The sequence below is a fragment of the Bombina bombina genome, chromosome 1, assembly GCF_027579735.1.
Source record: "Bombina bombina isolate aBomBom1 chromosome 1, aBomBom1.pri, whole genome shotgun sequence".
NCBI lineage: Eukaryota > Metazoa > Chordata > Amphibia > Anura > Bombinatoridae > Bombina > Bombina bombina.
In genome coordinates this window covers 1,120,158,615-1,120,175,160 of record NC_069499.1, presented here as the reverse complement: position 1 = coordinate 1,120,175,160, position 16,546 = coordinate 1,120,158,615, and the positions used below count along the sequence as shown (strand labels likewise).

The window sequence follows — 16,546 nt, the reverse complement described above, 5'->3', positions numbered from 1 at the left end:
CTGAGGAATGGATTGAAGAACTCGACAAGCGTTCAGAAGCTTTAACTTCCTGACCTCTGTCAGAAAAATCTTCATTTCTACGGAGCCTATTATTGTTCCCAGAAAGGGAACCCTTGTGGACGGGGACAGGGAACTTTTTTCTATGTTCACCTTCCACCCGTGAGATCTGAGAAAGGCTAAAACAATGTCTGTATGAGCCCTTGCTTTGGGAAGGGACGACGCTTGTATTAGAATGTCGTCTAGGTAAGGTGCTACTGCAATGCCCCTCGGCCTTAGCACCGCTAGAAGGGACCCTAGCACCTTTGTGAAAATTCTGGGAGAGAAGAGCCACGAACTGGTAATGTTTGTCCAGAAAGGCGAACCTCAGGAACTGATGGTGATCTTTGTGGATAGGAATATGGAGGTATGCATCCTTTAAGTCCACGGTAGTCATGTATTGACCCTCCTGTATCGTTGGTAAAATTGTCCGAATGGTTTCCATTTTGAATGATGGAACTCTGAGGAATTTGTTTAGAATTTTTAAGTCCAGAATTGGCCTGAAAGTTCCTTCTTTTTTGGGAACTACAAACAGGTTTGAGTAAAAACCCAGTCCTTGTTCCGCTGTTGGAACTGGGTGTATCACTCCCATCTTTAATAGGTCTTCTACGCAACGTAAGAATGCCTGTCTCTTTATCTGGTCTAAAGATAAGCGAGACATGTGGAACTTTCCCCTTGGAGGAAGGTCCTTGAACTCTAGAAGATACCCCTGAGAAACAATTTCTAGTGCCCAGGGGTCCGGAACATCTCTTGCCCAAGCCTGAGCAAAGAGAGAAAGTCTGCCCCCTACTAGATCCGGTCACGGATCGGGGGCTACCCCTTCATGCTGTCTTGGTAGCAGCAGCAGGCTTCTTGGCCTGTTTGCCCTTGTTCCAGCCTTGCAATGGCTTCCATGCTGGTTTGGGCTGGGATGCGTTACCCTCTTGCCTAGTGGCTGTAGAGGTGGAAGTCGGTCCGTTCCTGAAATTGCGAAAGGAACGAAAATTAGACTTATTTTTAGCCTTGAAAGGTCTATCCTGTGGAAGGGCATGGCCCTTTCCCCCAGTGATATCTGAAATAATTTCCTTCAACTCTGGCCCAAATAGGGTCTTACCCTTAAAAGGAATATTAAGTAATTTTGTTTTGGACGACACATCCGCCGACCAAGACTTTAACCAAAGCGCTCTGCGCGCCACAATTGCAAAACCAGAATTTTTTGCCGCTAATTTAGCTAACTGGAAAGCGGCGTCTGTAATGAAAGAATTAGCCAACTTCAGGGCGTGAATTCTGTCCATGACTTCATCATAAGAAGTCTTCTTTTGGAGCGAGTTTTCTAGTTCCTCAAACCAAAAAGCCGCTGCAGTGGTTACAGGAATAATGCAAGAAATTGGTTGAAGAAGAAAACCCTGTTGAACAAAGATTTTCTTAAGTAAACCTTCTAATTTTTTATCCATAGGATCTTTGAAAGCGCAACTGTCTTCTATTGGTATAGTCGTGCGCTTAGCTAGCGTTGAAACTGCCCCCTCTACCTTAGGGACCGTCTGCCATGCGTCCCTTCTAGGGTCAACAATTGGGAACATTTTCTTAAATATAGGAGGGGGAACAAAGGGTACACCTGGCTTCTCCCACTCCTTAGTCACGATATCCGTCACCCTCTTAGGTATCGGAAATGCATCAGTGTGTACTGGGACCTCTAAGAATTTGTCCATTTTACACAATTTTTCAGGGATCACCAAAGGATCACAATTATCAAGTGTAGCTAGGACCTCCTTAAGTAGGGCGCGGAGGTGTTCTAGCTTAAATTTAAATGCTATGGCATCAGGCTCTGCCTGCTGAGAAACTTTCCCTGTGTCAGAAATTACTCCCTCAGACAGGCCCTCCCTCACCGCCAAGTCAGATTGATGTGAGGGCACTACACATAAATTATCCTCTGCGTCAGCTTGCTCATTTTCTGTGTTTAAAACTGAGCAATCACGCTTCCTAGGAAAAGCTGGCAGTTTGGATAAAAATGCTGAGAGAGAATTATCCATTACTGCCGCTAACTGTTGCATAGTAATCGCAATTGGTGCGTTAGATGTACTGGGCATCACTTGCGCGGGCATAGCTGGTGTTGACACAGAAGGGGAGGATAGCGAGCTATCTTCACACCCTTCAGCTAAAGAATCATCTTGGGCTATATCTTTAAGTGTAATTGTACGGTCCTTAAGCTGTTTGGACGCTATAGCACATTTCACACATAAATTTAATGGGGGAACCACCTTGGCCTTTGAACATAGAGAACATAGGCTATCTGAAGGTTCAGACATGTTTAACAGACTTAAAAGTAACTTCAATGCAATAAAATTTATTTTTGACAAAAACTTTACTGTCTCTTTAAATAATAAAAGTGCACACTTTATTACTGAAACATCAAAAAACCATCAAAAACACATCCAATTTTTATGAAATTTTCACCACAGTGTTATAATGCTTTGAAAACACAAATTTTCAGACCAATTAACCCCTTAATGCCCAAACCGGAGCTAAAAACAGCAGTTAACCGGTTAACACACTACAGTACTCTGCCACAGCTTGCCCTGTGGCTTTTACCTTCCTTAGGGTTATTTTGGTAAGAATATAAGCCTCCCTGGAGCCCTTCCTGATGCCTCCGGACTCCCCACGTGAAGCTGCATGAACTGGCTAGTCAAAACAAGTGCACAATTGAGGCGCGAAAATGAGGCTTCCTTCCTCTGCATACAAGAGTGGAGGGGCCTTTCTGACTAGATTAGGTGTCCAACTAAGTGCCAGGCGCAAATTAATCCCCAAAAGTGTTTTAAGTTGATAAAAAAACACCTATTTAAGTTGAAAACTTGCTAAAAAGCAATCAATTAGCCCACAATAGTGTCAACCAGCATAAGCCCTTAAAATAAGCCATCCTTTTATTGCTGTATCTAATAACAATGGCTTACCTATCCCAGAGGGAATTTCTGACAGTCTTCTAGCATTACTGGGTCTTGTTAGAAAAATGACTGATCATACCTGAAGCAGTTAAGCCTGCAAACTGTTCCCCCCAACTGATGTTATCTGGTTTCAACAGTCCTGCGTGGGAACAGCAATGGATTTTAGTTACTGGTGCTAAAATCATAGTCCTCTTAGCAGAAATCTTCTTCACTTTCTGCTGCAGAGTAAATAGTACAAGCCGGCACTATTTTAAAATAACAAACTCTTGATAGAAGAAATAAAAAACTACAACTAACACCACATACTCTTTACCACCCCCGGGGAGATGCTACTAGTTAGAGCGGCAAAGAGAATGACTGGGGGGGGCGGAGCCTGAGGGGAGCTATATGGACAGCTTTGCCGTGTGCTCTCTTTGCCACTTCCTGTAGGGATTGAGAATATCCCACAAGTAAGGATGAAGCCGTGGACCGGATACACCAATGTAGGAGAAAGATAGAACAGAGTAACCAACTCTGGATTTCTATAACTAGGGCAGCAAATATGTTAGAAAGCAAAGCAAGGACCACCTCACCACTTTATAACTGCTTAAAAGCCACCACTACTCGTACTCAAGAGATTGACGTGGACACAGCTAACCCCAAATCCTTGCTTGCAGGAAAAAGTACCTGAAAAAGGAATAAATATCTTCAGACACCGAACTTCACATCCTCTATTGACAGAGGCAAAGAGAATGACTGGGGGCTATGGGTAAGGGAAGTGACACTCAACAGCTTTACTGGCGTGCTCTTTGCCTCCTCCTGCTGGCCAGGAGTGAATATCCCGCTAGTAATTGGAATGACGTTGTGGACTCTCTCTGTCTTAGGAAAGAAAATTGTTTAAAAATTGCTGGCAAGTATTTTGAAATCATTTTTAAAAATAAGCAAAATTTGTTATATAACCATGCTGTATGGAGGAGTCTGATCCATCCACAATTTGGAAACTTAAAAGAAAGTGTTAATGGCGAGGCAGTGCAGTATAAATTTGCAGGTAAAGTAATTAAAGTACATATTATATTTTGTCTCTATCCCCACTTGTTTTATGTCCCTTTAAAGACTATGGCCTCTAGTTATTAAGGTCTGGCAGACCTGATCCGACACTGCGGATCAGGTCCGCCAGACCTCGCTGAATACGGCGAGCAATCGGCCGCCAGAAGGGGGGTGTCAATCAACCCGATTGTACTCGATCGGGTTGATTTACGGCGATGTGTGTCCGCCTGATCAGAGCAGGCGGACAGGTTATGGAGCAGCGGTCTTTGTGACCGCTGCTTCATAACTGCTTGATACATATGCCCCTATGTGTTACTATTTTGGGCTGCTTCAGTTAAACCAGAAACTCTATATATATTATTTCACGTACCCTCCAAAAATATATATATTTAGGATATGTATGTTTTACATAACATTCTCTAAAGATGCACTGAACTTTTTTTTTAAAGCAATTACAGTCTAATTTATATTGCAATGCATACAAACATGTTTATGCATATACAAAGCTGGATTTCCTAGTCATCTTCTGTAATTTTTATTCTGAGACTATATATATATATATATATATATATATATATATATATATATATATATATATATATATATATAAAACCAAGGACTGATATGAGGTCTTTAGTGTGAATGTGGCGGACAGAGGGGCTGCAGTGTCAATGAAAAACAAAACTGACTCTTACCTTATAGACAGTGCCGAATGCACCAGATCCTAAAATCATCATTTTCTTAAGTTCTGTTTCTTTGAGGATTCTCATCTGGGCCTGGTTAGGGATGGCTCCACTGGGAGTAAGCGGTTCCACGAGCTACATAGAGAGAGAGAGGTGTGTAAAGAATCCTTGAGACAGTAGTCTGAGCTACTTACATTGTATATAACAGATAATCTAAAATCCACACACACCTCATTCTCCTGCAAGAGGCGCTTCATAGTGTGCTTCTTTTTCAGTCGTTTACGGCGCTTATACACCACACAACAGACCAATGTAAAAATTAAAATGATGAAACTTCCACCAACAGTTGACAAAATCATGAGACTGTTACTGTAGACAGATAGAAGAAGGAATTAAAGATCACAAAGCAGAGCACAGAATGCTGGCAGCTTGAAATTGTATGTCACTAAAACCAGTTTCCAGTGGACCTGATTTCTTGAAGCATCATTTACCTTTGCTTCTGCAGAACAGGACATCCAATGTCATCCATCATTTCACACCTATGACAATGAAACAAGTCAGATATGTAGCCACACACTACATGATGGCTGGTAGACATCATTATTCAGCAAACTACTCACACCTGAAACTCATTAATTATGATTTATTATCTAATATGGACTACTATGGACTCTGTTGTGTGGTTCATCATCAGGCAATTTATCTCATAAAAAATGTGCAACAAACATAAAATTGCAAAGTAAAGCCAGATAATATCTTACGATTGGGAGCAGTTAACAGGACACAGCTGGCAAATGCCGTCAGCGTCTGGGTACTTCCAAATAGTAACAATGAAATCCACCTTGATCCCTTTTGGGCATTGCTCAACGCAGTCCTCTCCATTTTTGTAATGTGCACATGCCACACACTGATTGGCATCCTGGGGAAAGAAATCTCTTTGATAACTCTGAGCTGTGCTAATAACAGCGAGAAATTTGAGATTCATCACAATCTAGACTGAGAAGCATTGTTACAGCAAGAGACAGTCAGGATATGGAAAATTGAAAAAGCTGTGTAGAAAGTCTCAGCAGGAGCAAGAAGGAAGAGGGATAACACTTAACAAGCTAGAATACATTCAGAGACATAGTGACAGACAACCATGGAAAGCAACAAACTGCTAGACTATTAAACAGGGCTAGTGCAATGAAAGGCAAGAAAGCCCAGAGACAGCTGACAGGGATGGGGCATACCAGCACATAAAGACTGTGAAGGCAACAAGAGATGAAATGTAAAAAATAGATCCTCCACTGCTAAACACATATATATATATATATATATATACAGTATATATATATTTGCTGCACAGTGAAACTTTCATACTTACAGGGCCAGAGCATGTCTCGGTTGCATTCTGCAGGAGGCACTGGGGGTTACAGGTTATGCATTGAGTCCCATTAACATGCTCTCTTGGTTCCCTGTAAAATCAAAACCTCAGGAAATAACCAGCAGCTTGGACTGTACAGAGACTGTCTGAGGACCCTTCTTGGAATCCCACTCCATATAATTTTTTAGACTATACAATAGGCTGTAAACTCACCCTTCTAAGACATTGCAGGACTCCACACAATCATGTCCCCGCAAGAAGCCGTTACATTGGACACATTGTGAGGGCCCAGGACCCCAGCACTTGCCATCATCACAGAGATTAAAACACACTTGCCCGTCATTTTCTGCAAGATCAGAGGGGGAAAAATGCTGTCTGTTAAAAACAACTACATTTTGTTCTTGTGACAACTGGAAAAACTGTAGTTATTGCAAACTAAGTTTATGTTGCTGGTGTTGCTGTTCTTCAGATGGCTGATACCACCATAGCAGTTATTTACAATACTGTCAGATATTTGTTTTGCACTAGCCAAAGTACCGCAGTGGAAGGCAGAAGGCTGTTTTTGGCTCTTATTGAAGTTAATAGTAACTGAAAGACAATAACCTACACACACTTTACAATGTGTTATCTACTGATTGATGGATGCACATATATGCCTCTTGTCATTGGCCCATCCGATGTGTTCAGCTAGCTCTCAGAGAGTGATAGAAGTAAACCTAAATGTTGTTTAAAATGTTATGCTCCATCTGATTCACAAAATAAACATTTTTGGTTTCATGTCCCTTTACCTTTTTTTTTTAAGAAGAAGCTGAAAGTTAGTCATTTTTTTTTTTTTTTTCAAAAATTTTTTTTTTATTGATAAATAATATTCTCAATTACAAAGATAACGTAGTGAGTGTTTTTGGAGCACACAGGCTCCTACAGGATATATAAACAGAAAATTGAAACAATTTCAACATTTCAGGTTGGAATGTATTCATAAAATGGAGAGTGAGCATGATATAGCTCTTATCATAAGAGGTAGGTTAGTTGGGATGGGGAAGGGGTTGGAGAGAAGAGGAAGGGTGATAGTAGCGTTAGAGGTAGAAGGGAAGTTCTTATTCAGAGGATAGACATCAGAGGTCATCTAATGCGTATTTACTCTAGTATTCGGGGACCAAGTAGTGGTGTGGCAGGATTGCCAATCTGCCCACACTAGTTCAAACAGGTCCGAATTATTTAGGAAGCAAAAGATAGGTTTCTCCATATTATAGATATATGCCATATAACTTAGGATGCATTTTGGGGGCGTCTTGGTTTTCCATGCCTTGGCTATAGTCGCTTTAGTAGCTGTTAACAAATAAATTGCCAGGCATGCTTGGTGTTTAGGTAGTTTAAGAATGCCTATGTGTAAAAGGGCATTGGAAGGAGTTGTGGGAAGTGCTATACCTAGTCCCGCTAGCGTACGGAAACAAGTATTCCATAAGGGTCTCAACTTGGGACATTCCCACCATATGTGTAAAGAATCTCCTTTTTTACCACAGTTACGCCAACATAAAGGAGATGCAGAGTCAAACATTTTGTTTAGTCTGGCAGGAGTGAGGTACCAATGTGTTAAGAGTTTGTAATAAGTTTCGAAGAGTGTAACACAGTGTAGTGTTTTTTTGGTGAGGGAGATTACATGTTGCCATGCCTGTGGGGGTATGGTCACGTTCAGAAACGATTCCCATTTGAGTAAGTGAGGGAGCTTGTTTTCAGAGTCTAAGTTTCCTATTAAGGTGTAGTGTATTGATAGAGGCCTATGTAATTTGCTACCTTGCTGCCAAGTCATTTCCCAGAGTGTTCGTGCACGGTGCAATTCAGGTTGGAAGCCCCAGCTAAGAAGAAAGCTCTTTAGTCTTGTATATTCGAATGTCATGTGTCTGGGTAAGTCGAAGCCAGCCTTTATTTCTGAGAGTGTCATGAAGCGTGGAGCTGGTGAAGTGACCCAAAAGTCAGCTACTGTCTGTATTCCTACTCGTGTCCAGCCTTGAGGGTGAGAGTCAGGTAGACCTCGGAGGAGACCCGTCATGGAAGTGATGGGTGAGGGATGCGGGGCGATATGTGGGTAATGTCTCAGCTTATCCCACATGACGAGGCATTCTCGTATTATGGTGTTACTAATGTCTGTGGTCCGTCGTATGTGGGTAGGGATTCAAATCAAGTCAGGTAGAAATATGTGGTTTGGGAGTGAGGCTTGTTCTATAGTTTTCCATTTACTAGGAGAGTCCTTCGTCCCCCATTGCGAAATGTGAGTGAGCATGGCTCCTTCATAATACCTTGTTATCGAAGGGGAGGCTATGCCTCCTCTACTGAGGGGACTTTGGAGAATTTTATGCGCCACTCTAGGGGGTTTATGCTGCCATATATATTTTGTGAATTCGCTCTGAAATTGATGAAGGAGAGACCCCGGAATACGGAAAGGAAGGCATCTAAATAGATAAGTAATTTTGGGTAGGAATGACATCTTGAGGGCCGTTAGTCTGCCTATCCATGATATGTGAGTGTAATCCCACTTGTCTTTCAGAGTGCGAAGTTCGGCTAAAAGGGGCAAATAATTGTCTTTGATCATCTGAGGGATATTGTTCGATATCTTGACCCCTAAGTGTGAGATGAAGTTATTGGCGCAATGTACTCTGTATTGGGTCATTAGGGTGTCTACTGTGTCTTGGGGGAAGCCCCAGGTGAAAACTTCTGTTTTATCTAAATTTAATTTGTAAAGGGACATGTAACCAAAGGAGTCTAAGATTTCCTTCAGCCTCGGGAATTAAGTTAGAGGGTCTGAAGAGAATATTGTTATGTCGTCGGCAAAGAGCGCTATTTTATGGACAGTGCCATGCAGACGTACACCATCTATTTTCTTATCTTGTCTGATTTGTTCCGCTAATGGTTCGATTGCGAGGGCGAAAAGAAGAGGTGAAAGTGGACACCCTTGTGGTAAACAGTCATTTTAATGACAGTACATGTTTGTACTTCCATGCCACCATACAAATACAATACAATAAAAAATAGTATCAATAATTACTCATATGATATGTTTTCATGACTTCTCATAACAGATTGCCAATATGACTTTACACAAGCCAAATGGTGTAACGCTTTGCATCTCAAAATTAACATCAACAACATTAACTTGGCCTAATATATTAATGAAATACAAAAATGTGTGGGATAAAACAATTTCAACTTCTTTCATTAGAAAACCTATGGATTATATTGAAAGAATAGGTATTATACCTCTTTATCCCCAATGGTAATATAAAGGTGATTGGGTATATACAGATGAATTTAATGGGGATGGATATACAGTATATGTCTGCTTGCTACTATGTTTTTTAGCATGATTAAGGGCTGGTTGTTGCCCAAAATGTAACTCTAGTGTGTTGTACTTCCCAATAAAGGAGACCCGGTTGGGGTACATTTACAAAGTAGTGCTGAGGCTTCTTTGAAGAATTGCATATAAAAAGGTAATTTAATCTCTTCACTGTATTCCATATGAAAGTCTTCAAAATGTGCCATTTACACTGTACTGATGTCGAGTCCCCAGGCGCGGTAAATGCTACACTCTACTGCAAGGCTAGGACTGTGGGTTGTGGGCGTGCTAGTTTTAGAATGGCTGTGGCGATAGAAATCCTGTGATGCTGTAAGAAACCTTCAAATAAGGGCAGCCGACAGTGCAGGGTGAACTGTTTAACTTCATGAAGTTAAGGACTGTAAGTGCACTAAGGATAGTGCTTATTATTATTCTTTATCTGAAGTGACCCCTGCAGTTACTTTGGCACCAAGACTGGATGGGAAGTCATCTCTGAATTAGAGTTTTTGTTCCCAGACTGCCCTCCTGATTTTGATTTTGGACTGTCTCCTGACTTATGTTATTTGCCTAGCCCTTATTTGTTCCTTAAATTTCATTCTTTCTACCTGGTTAAAGACTATTGGAACTGCTCTCTGGATTATTCTGGCTGACCTTCTGGTGCTAAAATCTGGCCTGGCTACTGACAACTCACCTGACTCTTCCCGGACTTGTCAGAGTTTATCTAAGTCTGCTCTTCATCAGAATTAACAATGCATGTCCTGTAGAAGTGTTTCCAGTCACCAAACAAAAGGCTAGATTACGAGTCTTGTGTTAGCCTTAAAAAGCAGCGTTGAGAGGTCCCAACGCTGCTTTTTAACGCCCGCTGGTATTACGAGTCTTGAAATGACAGGCTCACCGCTCACTTTTTTGGTCAGAATCGAAAATACAGTAAATCCATTACAACAATTGCGTATCCTATATTTTCAATGGGACTTGCATAACGCCGGTATTACGAGTCTTCCAAAAAGTGAGCGGTAAAGCCTCTCCTGTCAAGACTGGTACTGCATTTAAAAGTCAGTAGTTAAGAGTTTTATGGGCTAACGCCGTAGCATAAAACTCTTAACTAAAGTGCTAAATAGTACACTAACACCCATAAACTACCTATTAACCCCTAAACCGAGGCCCTCCCACATCGCAAACACTATAATAAATATATTAACCCCTAAACCGCCACACTCCCGCATCGCAAACACTAGTTAAATATTATTAACCCCTAATCTGCCGTCCATAACATCGCCGACACCTACCTACATTTATTAACCCCTAATCTGCCGTCCCTAACATCGCTGACACCTACCTACATTTATTAACCCCTAATCTGCCGTCCCTAACATCGCCGCCACTATATTTAAGTTATTAACCCCTAAATCTAACCCTAACCATAACACTCCCCTAACTTAAATATAATTTAAATAAATCTAAATAAAATAACTATCATTAACTAAATTATTCCTATTTAAAACTAAATACTTACCTATAAAATAAACCCAAACCTAGCTACAATATAACTAATAGTTACATTGTAGCTAGCTTAGGATTTATTTTTATTTTACAGGCAACTTTGTATTTATTTTAACTAGGTACAATAGTTATTAAATAGTTATTAACTATTTAATAGCTACCTAGTTAAAATAAAGACACATTTACCTGTAAAATAAAACCTAACCTAAGTTACAATTACACCTAACACTACACTATAATTAAATTAATTCCCTAAATTAACTACAATTAAATACAATTATCTAAAGTACGGAAAACCCCCCACTAAATTACAGAAAATAATAAAATAATTACAAGTTTTGTAAACTAATTACACCTAATCTAATCCCCCTAATAAAATAAAAAGCCTCCCAAAATAATCAAAAGCCCTACCCTATACTAAATTACAAATAGCACTTAAAAGGGCCTTTTGCGGAGCATTGCCCCAAAGTAATCAGCTCTTTTACCTGTAAAAAAAAAGTACAATACCCCCAACATTAAAAACCACCACCCACACACCCAGCACTACTCTAAAACCCACCCAATCCCCCCTTAACAAAACCTAACACTAACACCTTGAAGATCACCCTACCTTGAGAAGTCTTCACCCAACCGGGCCAAAGTCCTCAACGAAGCCGGGCGAAGTGGTCCTCCAGACGGGCAGAAGTCTTCATCCAAGCCAGCCAGAAGAGGTCCTCCAGACTGGCAGAAGTCTTCATCCAGGCGGCATCTTCTATCTTCATCCATCCGGCGCGGAGAGGGTCCATCTTCAAGACATCCGACGCGGAGCATCCTCTTCGTTCTTCATCCGACGACTGAATGAAGGTTCCTTTAAATGACGTCATCCAAGATGGCGTCCCTTCAATTCCGATTGGCTGATAGAATTCTATCAGCCAATCGGAATTAAGGTAGAAAAAATCCTATTGGCTGATGCAATCAGCCAATAGGATTGAACTTCAATCCTATTGGCTGAATGGAACAGTCAATAGAATGCAACCTCAATCGTATTGGCTGTTCCAATCAGCCAATAGGATTGAAGTTCAATCCTATTGGCTGATTGCATCAGCCAATAGGATTTTTTTCTCCCTTAATTCCAATTGGCTGATAGAATTCTATCAGCCAATCGGAATTGAAGGGACGCCATCTTGGATGACGTCATTTAAAGGAACCTTCATTCAGTCGTCGGATGAAGAACGAAGAGGATGCTCCGCGTCAGATGTCTTGAAGATGGACCCGCTCCGCGCCGGATGGATGAAGATAGAAGATGCCGTCTGGATGAAGACTTCTGCCCGTCTGGAGGACCTCTTCTGGCCGGCTTGGATGAAGACTTCTGCCTGTCTGGAGGACCACTTCGCCCGGCTTCGTTGAGGACTTCGGCCCGGTTGGGTGAAGACTTCTCAAGGTAGGGTGATCTTCAAGGGGTTAGTGTTAGGTTTTATTAAGGGGGGATTGGGTGGGTGGTGGGTTTTAATGTTGGGGGAGTATTGTACTTTTTTTACAGGTAAAAGAGCTGATTACTTTGGGGCAATGCCCCGTAAAAGGCCCTTTTAAGGGCTATTTGTAATTTAGTATAGGGTAGGGCTTTTTATTATTTTGGGGGGCTTTTTTATTTTATTAGGGGGATTAGGTGTAATTATTTTAAAAAACTTGTAATTATTTTATTATTTTCTGTAATTTAGTGTGTGGGGGGGGGGGGGGTTCGTACTTTAGATAATTGTATTTAATTGTAGTTAATTTAGGGAATTAATTTAATTATAGTGTAGTGTTAGATGTAATTATAACTTAGGTTAGGTTTTATTTTACAGGTAAATTTGTCTTTATTTTAACTAGGTAGCTATTAAATAGTTAATAACTATTTAATAACTATTCTACCTAGTTAAAATAAATACAAAGTTGCCTGTAAAATAAAAATAAATCCTAAGCTAGCTACAATGTAACTATTAGTTATATTGTAGCTAGGTTTGGGTTTATTTTATAGGTATTTAGTTTTAAATAGGAATAATTTAGTTAATTGTAGTAATTTTATTTAGATTTATTTAAATTATATTTAAGTTAGGGGGGTGTTAGGGTTAGACTTAGATTTAGGGGTTAATAACTTTAATATAGTGGCGGCAACGTTGGGGGCGGTAGATTAGGGCTTAATAAGTGTAGATAGGTTGCGGCGACATTGGGGGTGGCAGATTAGGGGTTAATAAATATAATGTAGGTGTCGGCGATATTGTGGGCAGCAGATTAGGATTTAATACATATAATGTAGGTGGCGGCGGTGTCCAGAGCGGAAGATTAGGGGTTAATAATATAATGCAGGTGTCTGCGATGTCGGGGCGGCAGATTAGGGGTTAATAAATGTAAGATTAGGGGTGTTTAGACTCTGGGTTCATGTTAGGGTGTTAGGTGTAGACATAAATTTTATTTCCCCATAGGAATCAATGGGGCTGCGTTAGGAGCTAAACGCTGCTTTTTTGCAGGTGTTAGTTTTGTTTTTCAGCCGGCTCTCCCCCATTGATTCCTATGGGGAAATCGTGCACGAGCACGTTTTGCCAGCTCACCGCTACTGTAAGCAGCGCTGGTATTGAGGTGAGACATGGAGCAAAATTTTGCTCTCTGCTCACTTTTCTGCGGCTAACGCCGGGTTTGTAAAAACCCGTAATACCAGCGTTGTCTGTAGGTGAGCGGTGAAAGAAAACTGCTTGTTAGCACCGCACACCATTACCGACAAAACTCGTAATCTAGCCGATGGTAATTGCTTTTTTACCTTATAATTGATGGCAGAACATGAATTTAAAGAATGTGTATTAGGCATGTAGTAGATGCAGAATCTCCACTAGGAGAAGGCAAAGGCATGTAGTAGATGCAGAATCTCCACTAGGAGAAGGCAAAGGCATGTAGTAGATGCAGAATCTCCACTAGGAGAAGGCAAAGGCATGTAGTAGATGCAGATGGCAGTTAATAACCAAAAGATCCATCTAATCCAGTGTTTCTCAAATCCAGTCTACAAGAACTCCTTACAGGCTAGATTTAAAAGCTTTCTTAGCTGAGCATGAGTGTGTCAGTCACAATGATAGATCCACTGATCTGTGCAAGCCTTGGAGTGGTGCATTCATGCATTGTGACCCCTGGCCTTACATTGAGGAGTATCTGGCTACATTAAAGGGACAGTCTAGTCAAAATTAAACTTTCAATATATAGATAGGACTTGTAATTTTAATCAACTTTCCAATTTACTTTTATCATCAAATTTGCTTTTTTCTCTTGGTATTCTTAGTTGAAACTAAACCTAGGCAGCCTCATATGCTAATTTCTAAGCCCTTGAAGGCTGCCTCTAATCACGTGCTTTTTAAATTTATTTTTAACACAAAGAGACTAAAAGTACACGTGGGCAATATAGATAACACTGTGTACAGGCACAGGGAGTTATTTAAGATTCAACACAGCACAATGTTAAATGCAAGACAATAGATAATAAACAGTCACAGTCATGTGATCAGAGGGCTGGAAGAAGGTTCTTAGATACAAGGTAATCACAGAGGTAAAAAGTATATTAATATAACTGTGATGGTTATGTAAAACTGGGGAATGGGTAATAAAGGGATTATCTATCTTTTAAAACAATAACAATTCTACTGTAGACTGTCCCTTTAATAACATAAAAGTATCACTAGTTAGATCCAACATGCACCAACAATGTTACCTATGCAATCATTTCATTGATTTGGGTTTTGGTTTGGGATTAGAATATAGTGTTCAAATCCCTCTTGACATTCTAGGGGTTAACACAATTTGAATTTAAAGGGACAGTCTACACCAGAATTGTTATAGTTTAAAAAGATAGATAATCTCTTTATTACCCATTCCCCAGTTTTGCATAACTAACACGTTTATATTTATATACTTTTTACCTCTGTGATTACCTTGTATCTAAGCCTCTGCAGACTGCCCCATTATATCGGTGCTTTTGTCAGACATGCAGTTTAGCCAATCAGTGCAGACTCCTAAATAACTCCACAGGAGTGAGTACAATATTATTTATATGACACACATGAACTAGTACTGTCTAACTGTGAAAATTTTTCAAAATGCTCTGAGCTAGGAGGCGGTTTTCAACGGTTTAGAAATCAGTTTGAGCCTACCTAGGTTTAGCTTTTCAAAAATACCACCAAGGGAACAAAGCAAATTTGATGATAAAAAGTAAATTTGAAAGTTGTTAACAATTGCATGCCCTATCTGAATCATGAAAGTTTCATTTTGCATTTCGACTAGACTGTCCCTTTAACCGACATGGCAATGATGTGGTGATATTTTGGCAGCCACAATATAACCTAGGTGAATATATGGAGGAGAACCATATAAGAATTTAGTCTTATTGAATACTACACCCAATAAATATGACATTATTTTATTAAATTTATTTCCCGTTATTAATATAAATAATAAATTACCTATGGCGCTACAATTAAATTAAGAATTCCTTCCTTTCTTTGAATAAATCACTTTCCCTTTTGACATGCACATACTTTTTTTCTTAAGAAACATGGAGTTTGCAACGTGCAGAATATTTAGAAATGATGACCACAAACAAACATTCCTTACCGCATTGATCAAGAGGTTTGTTGGCTGTCTGGATAATGGTCTGTCTCTTGTTCCTGAATAAGTTTGTCCATTGGACACTCTCCAGGAAGCAGAGGTTAGGATTCCCTTGTATGATCACCAAGCCACTGCTGATTTCCATCAGGGAGCGCAGGTTGAGAGATGAAATGGAAATGTTGCGTAGAACCAGAGAATAAACTCCACTACACAGAAATCCAGAGGGGAAAGAGTTAAAAAAAATACCTACTGTTGATAGTTAAGCACTATTAAGCCTATCTAGAATGCTCAATATATCTATTTCAGGGATTTAATATTTTAATGGAGTGTCACTGACAGATGACTTAGTAACACCAAATAACAACAATGTGGAATTATCAAAACATTCCGATGAAAGGGGTCTTTATTCTTTAAAATAGATGACAATACATTATATTAAATAGTGCCTAAGGGTCTAATCCATAAGTAATCCAAATCACATACTGTCCTAATTAAGGGCTTGATTACGAGTGCAGCACAATTTTGCGTTTGTGTTCGAGCTTTACATCCGCTAGACATACGTTTTTTCCCCTCTGAGGTTTGCACTCATATAACGAGTAGAAAGTAAAAAGTTTGTGCTGAAGCGCACGTATACTCGCAATAAAAGATAGACTATGCAAGTTAATTTAAACTGTATCAATTCAGTGATGCCGGTGAGATGTAAGGAAGGTGGCAGGTGGGCATCTGACTACAGGAGGGGGAGGGAGAGGTGGGTCCCAACACTGCAGCAAAATATATTATCAGGAGGGGAGTGGGAAGGATGGATCCCTACACACAGAAAACTGTTGGAATGGGGAGAGATGGGTCCCTACACAACATAAAAAAGCTTGTTCGTAATAAAACTGCCAGTAACAGGAAGGGGAGGGAAGAGAGCTATTTGGGAGGGATCAGGGAGGTGGGATGGTGAGGAGGTATCCCTAAACTACAGATTTTTTTTTTTTTTAAAAAAGCCCTAAACTGCATACTGGAAGACTGGTGACCAGTTGGAGGGGGAAGAGAGCTGTTTGGAGGGGTCAGGGAGGTGGGAGGTGTCAGTTGGGAGGGTAAT

At 40.3% G+C, this 16,546-nt stretch overlaps 1 protein-coding gene across 1 annotated transcript in view; it reads right to left on the bottom strand.

Annotated features, from left to right (window-relative positions):
* Positions 1-16,546, bottom strand: part of ERBB2 (erb-b2 receptor tyrosine kinase 2) — a 202,807-nt gene that overhangs the window by 40,894 nt on the left and 145,367 nt on the right. The window contains exons 12-18 of the mRNA XM_053698075.1: positions 15,466-15,665; positions 6,240-6,372; positions 6,027-6,117; positions 5,425-5,582; positions 5,155-5,202; positions 4,894-5,032; positions 4,676-4,798 (exon numbers count right to left, since the gene is read on the bottom strand). Coding sequence (XP_053554050.1) covers positions 4,676-4,798; positions 4,894-5,032; positions 5,155-5,202; positions 5,425-5,582; positions 6,027-6,117; positions 6,240-6,372; positions 15,466-15,665 — 892 coding nt within the window. The remainder of the gene's footprint in view (positions 1-4,675; positions 4,799-4,893; positions 5,033-5,154; positions 5,203-5,424; positions 5,583-6,026; positions 6,118-6,239; positions 6,373-15,465; positions 15,666-16,546) is intronic.